This window comes from Phoca vitulina, unplaced genomic scaffold (assembly GCF_004348235.1).
Source record: "Phoca vitulina isolate PV1807 unplaced genomic scaffold, GSC_HSeal_1.0 scaffold53, whole genome shotgun sequence".
NCBI classification, from domain to species: domain Eukaryota; kingdom Metazoa; phylum Chordata; class Mammalia; order Carnivora; family Phocidae; genus Phoca; species Phoca vitulina.
This window is the reverse complement of record NW_022589756.1, coordinates 8,969,361-8,986,027: the sequence shown is the minus strand read 5'-3', so window position 1 is coordinate 8,986,027 and position 16,667 is coordinate 8,969,361. Positions and strand designations below refer to the sequence as shown.

Here is a 16,667-nt window from a genome sequence, read left to right as displayed (position 1 = left end):
TGTATAATTCTTTAAACCTTTTTCTGTATGGAGCAGCACACTGTATGACAGCATAAAACTAAAATAAATTTTATATGAATTTAACCTGTTATTGAAAAGTACCATCCCAAAGCTTATATTAGAACTATCAAGATTCACAGTATCTGAAACAAGTTAATATTTTATGTCATTTCAGATTCACTATGGGAAACACTTTTATTCCAAAAGCCATAAAAGGAGATAACAGAACATATGTATTATTTTTTCTGCCTAGAGTGCCTCACTGTTTCCAACCACATGTTCTTGGGACTGCCACTTGTAATACCCCACCTCCTAGCCAACACGGTGGGCACGTAAGGAAGCCAAGCCTTGCTCTCCTCAAAATATTTAGGTTAGATCAGCAGGAAAATGGATAGTCACTATAACCGTGCTCAGCTGCAGGAAGATATTAGTCTGATACATTCCTCACAGTGTGAAATAAGCGACTCTGTAGGAGAATAAAGCAGACATAATAGGAAATGCAGAGCAAAGGAGAAAGCTCTGCAGTGTTCATACTCTTTGTTCTAGTAATTCCTGAGTCCCTGCTACATCTCTGTCCTCTATATTTGTTATATAAGAGCATAAATTTCCCCTTATGCTATACCTTGTTTAAATTGGATGTTTGTGGGGGCGCCTGGGTGGCTCAGTCGTTAAGCGTCTGCCTTCGGCTCAGGTCATGATCCCAGGGTCCTGGGATCGAGCCCCGCATCGGGCTCCCTGCTCCGCGGGAAGCCTGCTTCTCCCTCTCCCACTCCCCCTGCTTGTGTTCCCTCTCTCACTGTGTCTCTCTCTGTCAAATAAATAAATAAAATCTTTAAAAAAAAAAAAAAAATTGGATGTTTGTGCCTTGCACCAAGAGAGGTCCCTAGTACAAAGATACACCTAATGTAAAAAGATCTACAATTGCTAAAATGGAATGCATGATCCCTACAGAGTAGAATGATAGTGGCATGACCAGGATCGAATCATGCATATGACACTGAATGTACTATATTTCATTGAGAAAATGCCAAGATTAGAAGTTTTCTTGGATATCAAGTATAGTATCTCCATGTGCATTAACATAAACAAAGGTATAGCCTGTCATTTCCACACTTTGCTTCTCAAAATTTACCTAGTTTAAGCATGTAATCCTGAAATTATGGCAGTAAATGACCTCCAAAGGTCATCTAAATCCATGACACCAGCAATTCTTTTACAACAGAAAAAGATAACATGTAAAAACTGAATTAATTTTCTTATGTAGCACAAGAGCTATTCACAGGATAAGGAATGTCTTTCAATTTAAATGACTAATCTGAATGCAGACTCAGGCCAACAATAATTGAAAATGATGTGAGAAGAATTTTGACACTGCAGTAACACAGACAATGTTTAAAGCATAAAAGAACAGTTAAATTCAGGAATTATGGCTCAGTTCATAAACTGATATTCCAAAAGACTACACTATCAGACCATAATAGTAAACCTATTTCATAATAAATTTTATCCCTACTTGGATTTGTACCTAAACCCTTCTTAGATTGGCATTTGGTCCAGAACACTTTCTTAAACTAAATTTTACAAACATATAGAGCAAAGAAGGTTAAAGCATTTACAAATGATTAATCTTGAAATCACCTGTGCAAAAATAACATTCCTACCTTACTTGTAAAGCATTAATAGTTATTAAGAGTTTATTAAAATAACAGCATTTAGCATTTTCTTCAGCTCGATTCTGCTATCCTTTTATCTAGAATGACTAGGCAAAATATGAACTACTCATAAGTTAGTTTTGTTTCACATACTTGGTATTTCCATTCTAGAGGTAATCGCAATATCCATCAACTAAAGATGTACTCAGGCCCTTCTTACTATTTATGGCACATTAGCCTCTTTCACAATTATTATTATCACCAAAGGAGTGGGATCTTAAAGTTTAAAATGGTAAGAGGGGCGCCTGGGTGGCTCAGTCGGTTAAGAGGCTGCCTTCGGCTCAGGTCATGATGCCCAGGTCCTGGGATCGAGCCCCACGTCTGGCTCCCTGCTCAGTGGAGAGACTGTTTCTCCCTCTCTCTGCTGCTGCTCTGCCTACTTGTGCTTTCTCTGTGTCAAATAAATAAATAAAATCTTTAAAAAAAAAATAAAAAAATGAAGTGAGAGTAAGTAAGAAATGAAGATTTACTGGGGACTGAGCTTGACAGTATGATAAGATGATTCTGTAATTCAAACCAATAGAGAACTGACTAAAACAAAAGATTAGAGGCTATGACTACAAACAACAGTACAAAAATGTTCTTTTCATAATAAAAAGACTTTGAGAAAAATGAGATTATATTCCAATGTGCCAATCACACTATATAATAGTTATTTTTAAATTACCACTGATTAAGATTGAAATTTTCTTACTGTAGCCACCTTATACATGTCTGGGGAAAAAAAATCGAAGTAAATATGCAAGTTTATAGAGGGAAATATAAATTAGGTGTGGAATCAGGGAACTGGACACCATTTAGAGAAAAATCATTCATTCAACTAACATTTACTGAATATGGCCTATATGTCAGACCATGTACTTGGCAGAAAGGATTCAACAAGGGACGGATCAGGCAAAAACTCCTGGCCTCATTATGCTTACATTCTTTTTTTTTTTTTTTAAAGATTTTATTTATTTATTTAATTGACAGGGAGAGAGAGAGAAAGAGAGAGACAGCGTGAGAGGGAACACAAGCAGGGGGAGTGGGAGAGGAAGAAGCAGGCTTCCAGCTGAGCAGGGAGCCCAATGCGGGGCTCGATCCCAGGACCCTGGGATCATGACCTGAGCTGAAGGCAGTCGCTTAACCAACTGAGCCACCCAGGCGCCCCATGATGCTTACATTCTAATGGCTATTAAAAACAGCCATTAGCAAGTATATCATTAAAAAAAAAAAAAAAAACTAAGGCCAAAAGCAATGCAGTGCCATGCCATTTCCCAAGGATATAGCTATTTAGCAGAAACTCAGGCTACAGTTCACAACACCTGGGCCTATTCCAGAGATTCTTTGATATATGATAGAGTCAATGGGAGAGGAAAAAAACTTTAATGAAAAACCCAAATAATAAAGAAAATCTATGTTAATGTCTACTTACTGGATTATAGAACTGTCAAACAAAACGGAAGGAATTTAATCGAAACACAGACTGCACCAAATTTTAGAAAATACTTATGCTAAAGGCACTCTGCATTAGACTCTAAAGATGCACTTAATGAGCTAATAGATACTTTATCTTCTCTAATATCTGAAATTCCCGGAATACTTTTATTCAGAGGCCTATTTAATACGTGGTTACAGTTCATATCCTAGCACAAAAAACTCTCAACATAAGACCACCATCTCAATTTGTATTTTTTGCCTGACTCCAAAGAAAGGCTACCGATGACATTAGCTAACAGGCTTAACTACATTATTATCTCCAGGAGGTAAAGGAAAATGGCCAAGGTGCTTCGGAGTTTACACACAAAGGCAAGGTTAAGGTAATATGCTTCCAATATTCTGCTTGTCACAAGGAATTTAACACTAGTTAGCCATCTATTTTGTAAGTTTCTAACCTATTAAGCAGTTTAAAATAATTAGTAGAGTAGTTTTATGTTAAAAATGAATGTCAGACTTCAAAGTTGAAAATAAATGGTAAAAGAGAAAGTGTGATAGATTTGAAAATTCATTCCTTTCCACTATGATTATGAAAAAATTCTTTCAACTCTATGAATGCCTGCTGTCATTTCTGGATCATAATCATAATTTCTTCACTTTATTAAAAACAACTGGGAAGATAAAAATTAAGAAAAGGACTAGATACTTACACCACTGGAAAGGAACTGAGCATACTTTACATGAGGTGAATCAATATCCTTCCTAGAGATGATCAGCGTTATTAACCATTCTGTAGAATAAAGACAGAAAAATTCAGAAATACTTGTTAATCAAATATTGAATAAAAATTTTATATAACTTAAAGATATTAACAGTCAACATCAGGTAACCATGTTTTTAAAATTATTTTGTACTTTTAAGATGAAATCTTCGTTTGACGCAAAATTTAAAAAATAAAAAAATATTATTAATAGCTTTCACAATTATTTACTTGGAAAAAGTAATAAAAATCATACTCCTGAAACTTAATGTTATCAGACACCACCCAGGGAAACAGATATAAATGTGCGATGGAATGTATATATTACTGTGACCTTTGAGAACACTGTTTGATAATAATATCAGTGCATTTATGCAGCACCCTATAAGCAAAAAACCCACCACAACATGACTACAGCTAAAGGTCTTAACTGTGGGGTAAATTCTGGGGTCTAGTTCCAAGTATATTAGTACTTATTTTACTGCTACCCAAATCTTGAGTGACTTAATTTCTCTAAGTCTCAATTTCTGCATCTATAAAACAGGGATGATCAATAACTACCTCAAAGAGCTACAAGAAGTTAAAACATTTTTTTAAAATGGCAATGAAAGCACTTCACAAGCTATCAAGTAGCAGGGGCTATTATTAACAATTTAAAAAGGAGATTAGTATCCATGTTATTTTAGATTACTGAACACAGTGGAAGTTAATAATAGAGTGAGTCTAGTACTTCTATCTTCTGATTAGCATTCTACTGCTTTATTCACCATTCAGACCCTGTGACCCCTTTCAATTCAGACATAGATTTTAACAAAAAATGAAATCTACTATTCACGGCTTAGGAGCTAAAGATCATGTATTACTGACTGAACTTATTAGCAGTTTCAAACCACAATCTATAGAAGCAACAATTTCCATTAACTCAAAGTTAAGATTATAAATTATACGAAAGTTAAAAATGTTGATGTCAAAACTCTCACATTAAAATACACATTCAGCACTGAATTATATTAAGCAAGACCGAAGTGTCTAACAGTGACTAATGATATATGTGAAATGTACAGGGTAAAGTTAGAAACCTTTCACATTTGCATATCCTAAGTTGTAGCTTTAATGAAGTTCCTGTTGTAGTTAATTTTCTTGCTGACTTAAGAAATACCTGTCCTAAAAAAAAAGTAGATATAAAGTACAAAGAAAATCTACTGAAAGTGTTGCTGATTGCAAAAATATCCAAACTAAGCCAAAAAACTGATTACTGGTCAATATACATTTTTCATTCTTGCTCAAATTCAGTTAAAATATATTAAAGATCTACTTGTCCTGACAGAGGCACAAAGTCATAATAAGAGTAAGGTATGGTCCCAGTAGTGTAGGAGCATATTAAACTGTAGAAGAAGGTCAAATAAAAATTACACACACACACACACACACACCCCTCTATAATAAAATGCATAATGTGATAAGACTAAAAATACAAGGTTTATGAGAGTAACAATTTAGAGATTAATTTAGGCTACAGAGAACTAGGAAGACTTCCTAGAGTGAGATCTCAGCTGTTATCTGAAGATCAGAATAAGACTTCCACCAAACCTAGGTGTGAAGGCAGGTGAGAATCAGTGGAAGAAGATTCCAGGGAGAAGGAACAGTTAAAGGAGATGATGAGCTAGGCTTAAGGATTAAGTAGACCTATGTGGCTGGCCTTTTACATATATGCATGAGAAATACATAGGCTAGAAAGGGAAGACTTCCACAATCTGTGGAAGGCTGGTAAATGTCTCACAGCAATCCTGACCTTTATTCTGCAAATATGAGGACTATGGTACAACTAAATCAGACAATCTAGGAAGTAAATTACCAAAGACCCTCATTTCACAGGTGAGGAAACTGAGATTAAGTCACTGGTACAGACTTGGTGTACTGCAAATCACTGAGTTTATGTTATTTATATTATGGGTATAAATGGGCTTAAAATATTCAATAGAACTAAAATATTCTAAGGACAGAAGAGTAAGCAAGTAAAGTGGTGCTATGAGTTCTTTATTCTCAGACTCAATGTCACAAAGCCCTCCCTGCATAGGAGACAGATTTTTAAAAAATTGTTTTAAAAACGAGTTTAATAAATATTAAAATTTATTTAAATGAGTTTAAATAAAAATTACAATCACAGCCATTAGAAAGGCCATTATCAGGGGTGCCTGAGTGGCTCAGTCAGTTAAGCATCTCTTGGTTTCAGGTCAGGTCATGATCACATGATCATGAGATCATGAGATCTTGAGAGAGAATGAGCCCTGCATCAGACTCTTTCTTCCTCTTCCTCTGTCCCCCCAACCCCGCCCGTACGTGTTCTCTCTCAAATAAATAAACCTTAAAAAAGGGGGGGGTCATTATCGAAAAAACAGAAAATAACAAGTATTGGCAAAGATGTGGAGAAAAAGAAACCTTCCTGGTGTTGCTGGTGAGAATGTAAAATAGTGCAGCCATTATGGAAAACAGTATGGAGGTTTCTCAAAAATTAAAAATAGAACTACCTTATGATCCAGTAATTCTACTACTGGGTATTTATCAAAGAAAATAAAAACACTAAATCAAAAATATATATGCACCCCTATGTTTACTGCAGCATTATTTATAATAGCCAAAATATGAAAGCAACCTAAGTGTCCACTGATAGATGAATGGATAAAGATGTGCCATATATATATATATATATATATATATAAACGCAGTATTACTCAGCCATAAAAAAGAATGGAATCTGAGATAGCAAGATGGACCCAGAGGGTCAGATATAAGTCAGATTGAGAAAGACAAATACCATATAATTTCACTCATATATGGAATCTAAAAAATAAGACAAATGAAACAAGGAAACAAAAAGCAGAATCAGACCTATAAATACAGAAAAATACACTGATGCCAGAGGGAAGGGAGGTGGGGGGAGATGAGCAAAATGGGTAAAGGAAAAAGTGGGAGATACAGGCTTCCATGTTATGTCATGGGAATAAAAGGTACAGCATGTGGGATACAGTCAGTGATACACAAAAACATTGTGTGGTGACAGATGGTAGATACACATGTGGTGAGCACAGCATAACATTTAGAGTTGTTGAATCACTATGTTGTACTCCTGAAACTAACGTAATATTGTGTGTCAACTATACTCAAAAAAAACTTCAAAAAAGAAAAAAAATCTGAACTTAAAAAAAAAAAAAGAGGTTTTTAGGGATAAAAGTTCACGGATGCTGGATCACATCAAGCACCCAGCTCTAAAAAGCAAGTAACCTATAAAAGTTAATCAGCTCCTCATTGGACCCTTCATCTTTTGTACTTTAAAAAGCGAGGGCTCCTGGGTAGTTCAGTTGGGTAAGTGTCTGACTCTTGATTTCGGCTCAGGTTGTGATCTCAGGGTCATGAAATCGAGCCCCCCACCTCTCAGGCTCTGTGCTCAGTGGGGAATCTGCTGGAGATTCTCTCCCTCACCCACTACCGCTGGCCCCCTTGTGTGCACGCTCTTTCTCTCTAAAATAAAGCAATCTTTAAAAAATAATTTTAAAAAATAGAGTTAAAGAACATTCACAGATGACAGTGATGAAAGAATCCTGTGCCAACAAAGCTTACATTTTGATACATGAAAAAAACTGCAAATATGCAAAAATTCAGAGAGTGTATTTTCTCAGGCACCCCAATTAAGAAAAATAATTGAGGAAAGGTTCTAACTAAGAAAAAATAAACCAGAAAAAGAGATGTGGTAACAGGGAAGATGAAGAAAAAGAGTAATATTGTAATCAATGAAACTTTCAGTTTATATTATATAATACACATTTAAATAATAACCAAATGCCTAGGAATGTATAACTTATATGATAAAGACTCTTGAAACAAAAAGACTATATCATATAAACATTTTAATAAATTTCTAAACTATTCAAAGTAAAAGAGTTGTAGACAGGTGAGATGAAGATAGGCAGAAGTAAAAATACTTCCAAGATCTCATGAGGAAGAAGAGGATAAGGGGAAAAAGAAAGAGAGGCAGAAAATAAAAGTATTCTAAAGATCTCATCTTTTCAAGGTCAAGAAGCCATCAGGGAAAGCAATGAGCATCTTTTGAGGGAAAAGAGTTTTTGTTTTCAGGTAACTGCAAAGAAGCATGTATCAGTCAAGGTATAATTTTAAGGTCAAAAGTACTTAGCAGGGTAAAGAAAAATATTATACAATTATAAAATACACAACTTATGACTAAAATGTAAGAGTTAAAAAACTGTATATATCAAACATAGGTAATAAAGTAAAACTTATTAGAACTTTAATAAATTTATTTTTAAAAATACAAATATACTGAGTAATTTCAGTATACCTTTTAGAATGGACAAATACAGTTGGAAAGAAGAAAAAACAAATTTAATTATATTATCAATAAATATGATTTTTAAAAGATACCTTGTAACCCTCTAACAAAAAAGATATTTTTTCCTATGTTCATTACCATAACTGATCATAAACATGGTCATAATGAAAGTTTTAACTAATTTCAGAGATAGATAACTCAAAAATTCAGAAAATATTTACAATTTCTTTCCTTAAAAATGATGAGATGACAAAAAATAGAATAAAAATAATTAAAACCCGGGGCGCCTGGGTGGCTCAGTCGTTAAGCGTCTGCCTTCGGCTCAGGTCATGATCCCAAGGTCCTGGGATCGAGTCCCGCATTGGGCTCCCTGCTCTGCAGGAAGCCTGCTTCTCCCTCTCCCACTCCCCCTGCTTGTGTTCCCTCTCTCGCTGTGTCTCTCTCTGTCAAATAAATAAAATCTTTAAAAAAAAAAAAATAATAATAATTAATTAATCAAAACCCATGTGATCCAGCAAAATTTATATTTGCAAGTAAATTTATGGCTTTAACAATTTTAATTTTTCTAAAAGGCAAGGGAGAAAAACACTGTAAAAAAGAAATGAAAAAAGTAACAAAATATATCAAAATAAGCTAGGAAGAAGAAACTAAGAGATAATATTTAAAATGAACATAAAGTAAAAAAGTTATAGAGAACACAAATAAATCTAAAAGGTATCTCTTTGAATGATGATGAAATAATCACTCAGTCTAATGAGTGGGTAAAACAAAGCGGGGGAACAAGAGAGAGTGAAAACTCACAAGGTTCAGAACAAAAGAGAAATAAAAACATAAGCATAGGAGATAATTAAGAAAACAAGACAAAACTGAAAAAAAAAAGTCCACTAATTTAATTTCATGGCATTCATTTGAACACCTAGAAGAGATGATTTCCCAGTAAAATAGAAAATATCAAAATTAACCCAAGAGCAACGAATTCTTGAGTAGAATTAAACACCATAAATTAAAGGTAATTAAAAACCTACTATAGAAAAAGATATCCAGATAGCTGGATTCTCTGCAGATTCTTAATCTTTAAAAAAACATAATTCTAATAATATTAAGCCATAGAAAAATACAAAAAATTTTCCAAGTCATTTATGAGGTCAAAACAACTCAATACCAAATCTAATAAAGGTACTAGCACATAAAATATACCCATAAAGCAATTTCACTTAAAAGTTAAGTATAATTCTAAATTTTAAAAAATCAATGTAGACAACAGAGTCCAGCCACATGTCAAAAATTATATTACTATAATTATTGCAGAAATATGAGAGTGGTTCCTTTTTAATCAACAATCTAATAAATCAACAAATTAAGCACAAAAAAATCATATCATTATATCAATAGATGCTGAAAAGGCATTTGAGAAAATTCAGCAACCATTTTTAACAAAAGCTCTATGGGAAAAAATAGAAAAAAAATAAGCATTTTTGAAAAAAGAACAGTAGCAAGTACCATTATGTAGCAAAACACTATAACCATTTCAAATAAAATTAAGGTCGCATGAACACAATAAATATGTACATACAATGTACATATGTGTGTGTTTATGTATATATCTATATTAAGAACTTGCTTCTGTATGGAAATTTGATGATCTGTGGAAGAGAACCAGCGACAGTGGTTACTTTGAGTACAGGGTAGAAACTGAAAAGATTAGGGAAAGGGTGGGAAGGAGACTGTTTACAGGAAACTTTTTTATTATTTTAACCATATGAATGTTATTACAGGGATTAGAACAGGAAGCCCAGGGGCACCTGGGTGGCTCAGTCGGTTAAGCGTCTGCCTTCGACTCAGGTCATAATCCCAGAGTTCTGGGATCAAGCCCCACATCGGGCTCCCTGCTCAGTGGAGAGCCTGCTTCTCCCTCTGCCCCTCAGTCTGCTCGTGCTCTCTCTCTCTCTCTAATAAATAAAATCTTAAAAAAAAAAAAAAGAACAGGAAGCCCACTAACCCCTTTAAAATTCAACACTGACTTGAAGATTATAGCAACTAATTAAGACATGAAAATGAATTAACTGACTTAAATATCAGAATGAAAGAGAAAAATATCTTTTTGCTAATAACCTGATGGAATGCCTACAAAATGCAGGCAATTCTAGGGGCACCTGGGTGGCTCAGTCGGTTAAGTGTCTGCCTTCGCCTCAGGTCATGATCCCAGGGTCCTGGGATCAAGCTGCACATTGGGCTCCCTGCTGGGCGGGAAGCCTGCTTCTCCCTCTCCCACTCCCCCTGCTTGTGTTCCCTCTCTCGCTGTCTCTCTCTGTCAAATAAACAAATAAAATATTTTTTTTAAAAAAATGCAGGCAATTCTAGTAAAAGAAAACTGAAATTAATAAAAATAATCAAAAAGAGGTATGATACAATACAGTTGAAATTAATAAAAAAATTTAGTTTAGAGAGAAACACCTACAAAAATGGGAAAAATATTTCATTCACAGTACTTTGCCCCAGTATTTATAAACGACTGCATTGAGAAATAACCCCAAAAGATTTATTCTCTAATTTAAAAACAGGATCTTAAAGTTATAAAGCAGAAAGTCCAAGAACCACCCAGAAAAAGGAGAAAACCAAAAGTGGACTTCACTGTGCTCGCTTTGGCAGCACATATACTACAAAGTGGACTTTACTGATCATGTTTCAGAATACATTCAAAAGACAAAGGGGAACCCTCTTACACTGTTGGTGGGAATGCAAGTTGGTACAGCCACTTCGGAAAACAGTATGGAGGTTCCTCAAAAAGTTAAAAATAGAGCTACCCTATGACCCAGCACTACTGGGTATTTACCGCAAAGATACAGTTGCAGTGAAAAGAAAGGGCACAAGCACCCCAATGCTCATAGCAGCAATGTCCACGATAGTCAAACTGTGGAAGGAGCCGAGATGCCCTTCAAAAGACGAATGGATAAAGAAGATGTGGTCCATATATACAATGGAATATTACTCAGCCATCAGAAAGGATGAACATCCACCATTTGCATCGACATGGATGGAACTGGAGGGGATTACACTAAATGAAATAAGTCAAGCAGAGAAAGACAATTATATGGTTTCACTCATATGTGGAACCTAAGAAATAGCATGGAGGACATTAGAAGAAGGAAGGGAAAAATGAAGGGAGGGAATTGGAGGGGGAGATGAACCAGGACAGACTACGGACTCCGGGAAACAGACTGAGGGTTTCAGAGGGGAGGGGAGTGGGGGGATGGGTTGGCCCGGTGATGGGTATTAAGGAGGGCACATACTGCAATGAGCACTTGGGTATTATATGCAAACAATGAATCATGGAATACTACATCAAAAACTAATGAAGTACTGTATGGTGACTAACATAACATGATAAAAAATTTTAAAAAAAAGACACCTAATCAAATCAATACAGCATTGGCTTAAGAATAGATACAGATGAGAGGAACAGAATAAAGAACTTAAACACAGATTCCAGCACATACGAAAAAAATGTACAAATCAGAAGTTAAATTCTATTTCTGCAGGAAAGGATAACTTACTTTTTAAAATGATCACCACAAAACTGGTTATCATCTAGCAAAAAAATAAAAAGATCTTTATCTTATTTATTAAAAAATAAATAAACTCCAGGTAGTATAAAGAAGGACAAATGAAAAAAATAAATCACAGCAATACATTCTACAACATAATTTATAAGATGACAAGTATTCTAAACAATCTTAACAAAGAGCAGAAACGTGAAAAGATAGATATAAAAGTTTAAAGTTTCCTAGACATAAAAAATGAAAAAAGCATAAACAAACTAAGCAATTAAACCGGAAAAAATATTTGACATATAGAGAGAGAGCAGACCCAAGTTGTCAAGTTCATAAAAAATACTCAAACTTACTAAAAGCGAAGTAACAATTATGTGGTTTAACAATGAGATATCATTTTAGCAAAATTTAAAAGACGGATAATATCTCCTCAAAATGGTACTGTCCTATTTCATTATCTAAATGAGTTATGACATCCTTTTGGAAGGAATCTGGCACCATGTATAAAATTTAAAGTACTTATACCTTTAACCTAGTAGTCCAGTTCCTGGGAATCTACCATATAGAAATAAAAGTAATCATATGTAATATGTATAAAGATGTTTACTGTCACTTATTTTCTAATTCCTTGTCTTTAGAAACAGAGTTTTTCAATCAATACGGGAATGGCTGAATACATTACAATTTGATCTATTAACACAATGCAATCATTAAAAAAGAATAAATTAGTTTTATTAGGTACCTTGGTGGTGGATTTGCACATTGTACTTGTTGAGTAAAAAAAAAGTAAAATGCAATCAAATGAGTATAATATGATCAGGTTTAAAAAAAAAAACTATAACCCAAAACCCCCTTTGTATGTGTATGTCTTAGGTCAGTGGTATAGCTATATGCATACATACACACATATGTAAGTACATGAGCACAGAGAGAAAAACAGGTGGTCATCAGGTAATGGAGTTGGGGTTAAGGATGGATATGTGTATTTGGAATATGGTCAGGAAGGATAAATGCATCTATAGATACACATACATTTATGCAATAAAATTGTTAAAATTCCTAATATCAGAAATGGACTCAATTATCAAATGATTAGTTTAGAGTTGTCAAAATCCTACACAAAGTCAGGCTGAACAAAGAAGAAGCCTACTGTACTATATACTATATACTATTATATTATAAAAATATAATCCAGAAAATCCATTAGGAATAAGAACCTTTAGATGCTGTATAATCCACAGGTAGTAAGGCGGCTTTTTTTTAACCCCACTTTTTCTTTTTAACATAAAAAATGGTAAAGGAAAAGGTGAAATTTTTTGTCTTTTTTTTTTTTAAAGAAAAGATGAATTTCAAAAGACCTATAGTCTGCCTCCCACCCCAAACTCCTTTTTCTCTTCCACCCAAACACCATTCAGTTTCTTCATACATCTTTGTACAAGTGTGAATATAACTTTATGATAAATTCCCAAAAGAGAAGCTGTTTGACAAAGAGTATATACATTTTAAGTTATGATAGGTTTTGTCAAATTGCCTCCCAAAGAGGAAATAATTTATACTCCCACCTTCAGGAAATGCTTAATTGTGAATCCAGTATATCAGTGGTGATTTACAATTGAATTTATGCTGTGCAGTTCAGAATGTATGTTTCACTCCATAACAGTAAACACAGGAAGGACAGAATATTTAAATCAAGGAAGAAAGAAATAAACAGGAAGTATAAGGCTTTAGGAAGAAAGGGAAGCATAAGAGAGGGTGAAGAGTTAGCTTAGCTACAGCACAGGCAGTGTGAGCAAGCCATCAAAAGGAGAGGGGACAGGAGACATTGCAAACACCAATTAGTCACCCCTTATGCCCAGATTTGGATACCAAAAAAGAATTCTCAGAATTTTAGAACAAAGATTACAGAGCTCCTTTTACTGCCCATTCAGCACCACACACAGAACCCGGTGTTACCATTTAAACTATTTAAAATAAAGTAAAAATGTGTTAAAATACAGAGGTACACAGCTTCATGATCCTGTTAAGTTAGATGCTATTAGTATTTTCAAATGAGAGACTGTGAATTCATAGAATTTATAGAAGTGAACCCTCTTCCTGACTAGATACACAGTGAGACATACACACACACACACACACACACACACACACACACACACAGAAATATATAAATAAACATAAGGGGCGCCTGGGTGGTGCAGTTAATCATCCAACTCTTGGTTTCAGCTCAGCTCGTGATCTAAGGGTCATGGAACTGAGAGCCCCGTGTGAGGTTCCATGCTCAGCACAGAGTCTGCTTGATATTCTCTTTCCCTCTCCCTCTACCCCTCCTGTTCATGTTCTCTCTCTCTCTCTAAAATAAATAAATAAATCTTTAAAATAAGAGATCAATAAACATAATACATGAAGGTAAAAAAGGTCCTAAAAAACTCCACTAGAAAAAATAAAGTGAACATCCCTTCCCCTTAGCTCTCAGTCCTTTTGTCCAAAGATAAATACTAAGTTTCCTGTGAATCCATATAAAGATAAAAATTAAGAAATGAATATACATAGACCTGCATATAGCTACCATAAAATTTCTTTCCCTAACGGTGGTTTTAAAAAACTTTTTATTATGAAAATTTGCAAATACATACAAGGGCAGTTAGAACAGAGTAATAAACGCTTAAGTGCCTATCACCCAGCTTGAATAATTAAGGGAGGGGAGTTGTTAATTATTTTCAAGCAAATTCCAGACATCTTAATCATTTGAACATGTAATTCTTAGCAAGCCTGAATATCTGGTTTCCAAATTCAGAGTAGATTAGAGAAATTTAGAAAGTGGTGGGAGTGTATAAAAAGCTTTACCACAGAAAAAAATGACAGCTCCCTGAAAAGAACAAAATACATGAAAACAACTATTTAATTACACATACATACATATAACACTAACTTATCAAAAAGTTAAAGTCATGTTTAGGGGTCTATTGTTTAAACACAAAAGGCAGGAAAGTATGTGATACACTTGTTTTTAAAAGTTGAAATAGTTAAGAGTTTACATTTTAGGAAGTTAATCAGAAGTTGTTTCATTTATGTCAAACACTTTCCCCTGGACAATGCTAGATAAATGAGGCCTTACCACATTTAGCTGTGATTTGAGAGGTACATGCAGAGTTCTGCAGTGAAGAATGCTTGGTGATGTGAGGAAAACAGAACCACAGATATTACGAATTTTTAAAAACTCATCTAGATGAGAATATTAATTTCTCAAATAATGCCTCCAGGTAGTTTAAAACTGTAAATAACGGGGCGCCTGGGTGGCTCTGTAGTTAAGCATCTGCCTTTGGCTCAGGTCATGATCCCAGGGTCCTGAGATCGAGCCCCGCATCAGGCTTCGTGTCAGCGGGAAGCCTGCTTCTCCCTCTCCCACGCCCCCTGCCTGTGTTCCCTCTCTCGCTGTGTCTCTCTCTGTCAAATAAATAAATAAAATCTTAAAAATAAATAAATAAATAAAACCGTAAATAACAACTACTACCACTATTTAATGTACACTTCCCTGGGCCAGACAGACACTCACTGGATAAGTGCTTTACACATACAAACTCATTTAATCTCACAATCCCCTGAGGTAGGGAATTAACACAAGACACTACTTGCCCATGTCAATCAGCTAATGGACTTTTCTTTTCTTATTAGAACTGTAACTATATAAGTACTTACATCAGGCTTCACCTTTCTGCAAATATAAGTTTAGGGATACAGTTTTTTATCATTTTTCAGGGGCAATATTTAATTGTGATAGCTACTATGCAACAAGTTAAGCAACAGATACACCACTAAAAAAATCTTATATTTACATCAGGTTTTACTCCTTATGATTCGTGATTAAAGGATACTGCATATCATGGAGATTTTTATTCCAAAAGAATTATTACATATACTACTTGTCAAATTTTTAAAGACCTATAGACTCATGTAGCTTTTCCTACATCTCCAGTGACAGGGAAATTTAATGGGAGAGTTTTGCTGATAAAGATCTTCCTTTTATAGATTCTAAACGGTTTCTTATAACTTCAACACACTTGTCTGGCTGAATCAATACAGTCTAAATTTCTTCTTTTCTCTTCCACAAGGCAGCTTTTAAAATTATCTGCATAATCTTGCGAAGAGTCTCCATGCTAAATATTCCCAGTCCTGATTCCAGTTTGACACAGTTTCTTCATTTGTCATGATCCTGTCTTCTCTTAAAAAGCGGCTCCCCAAATTCAACACAATACTTCTATAAAGAGCCTAATCAGAGCAGAATACAGGGAACTATTAGTTTTCTTGTCCTAGACCTAAAATTATATTACTTTCTCCCGCTACCAACTCAATTTTGTGTGTACTAAATTTGCAGACAAGTTTTTTGCACATTCATTCAAGAGGCAGTGATTAAACATCTATGATGTTAACTGAACCAGGCCTCTTTTTTATCCCAGACTTCCCTTCCCTAAACTCAGCTTTTTTAAAAAAGGAAAACAGTTTCACTTTTGCTTTCTTTTTCTTCTAAGCAAATATTAATCTTCAGCATATCACATATTTACATTGTCTATTATCTGTGTCCCTATTGTCCATTATCTGTACCTGCTCCTAAAGTAGTATCTGGAACATAACAGGCACTACAATATTTGTTGAACTAATTCATGAATAGATAGAAGAGGGTTGAACATTCCTATTTTTTATGGCTTCTAGAAAGGAGTCTCTAGGTTACTATACTTCATTGTTGGATGATCTTGAAGCTTTATCAATAAATACAATTAATCAGAGCAGCCATATGACTGCCACATACCCTCTAGCATTTACTATGGTGGTCTAATAAAGGAGTTATAGGTTTTGGTGGTTTTTGATGTTACCTTCAAAATATTCCC

The 16,667-nt window shown here is 34.6% G+C and overlaps 1 protein-coding gene across 11 annotated transcripts in view; it reads right to left on the bottom strand.

The window, feature by feature from the left end:
• The window catches only part of HMBOX1 (homeobox containing 1), a 206,621-nt gene that overhangs the window by 119,879 nt on the left and 70,075 nt on the right, over nucleotides 1–16,667 (bottom strand). For all 11 annotated transcript variants that reach the window (XM_032389158.1, XM_032389155.1, XM_032389154.1 and 8 more), the window contains one exon: nucleotides 3,839–3,918. In XM_032389158.1, the coding sequence (XP_032245049.1) occupies nucleotides 3,839–3,861 (23 nt within the window). In that variant the 5' untranslated portion in view covers nucleotides 3,862–3,918. The remainder of the gene's footprint in view (nucleotides 1–3,838; nucleotides 3,919–16,667) is intronic.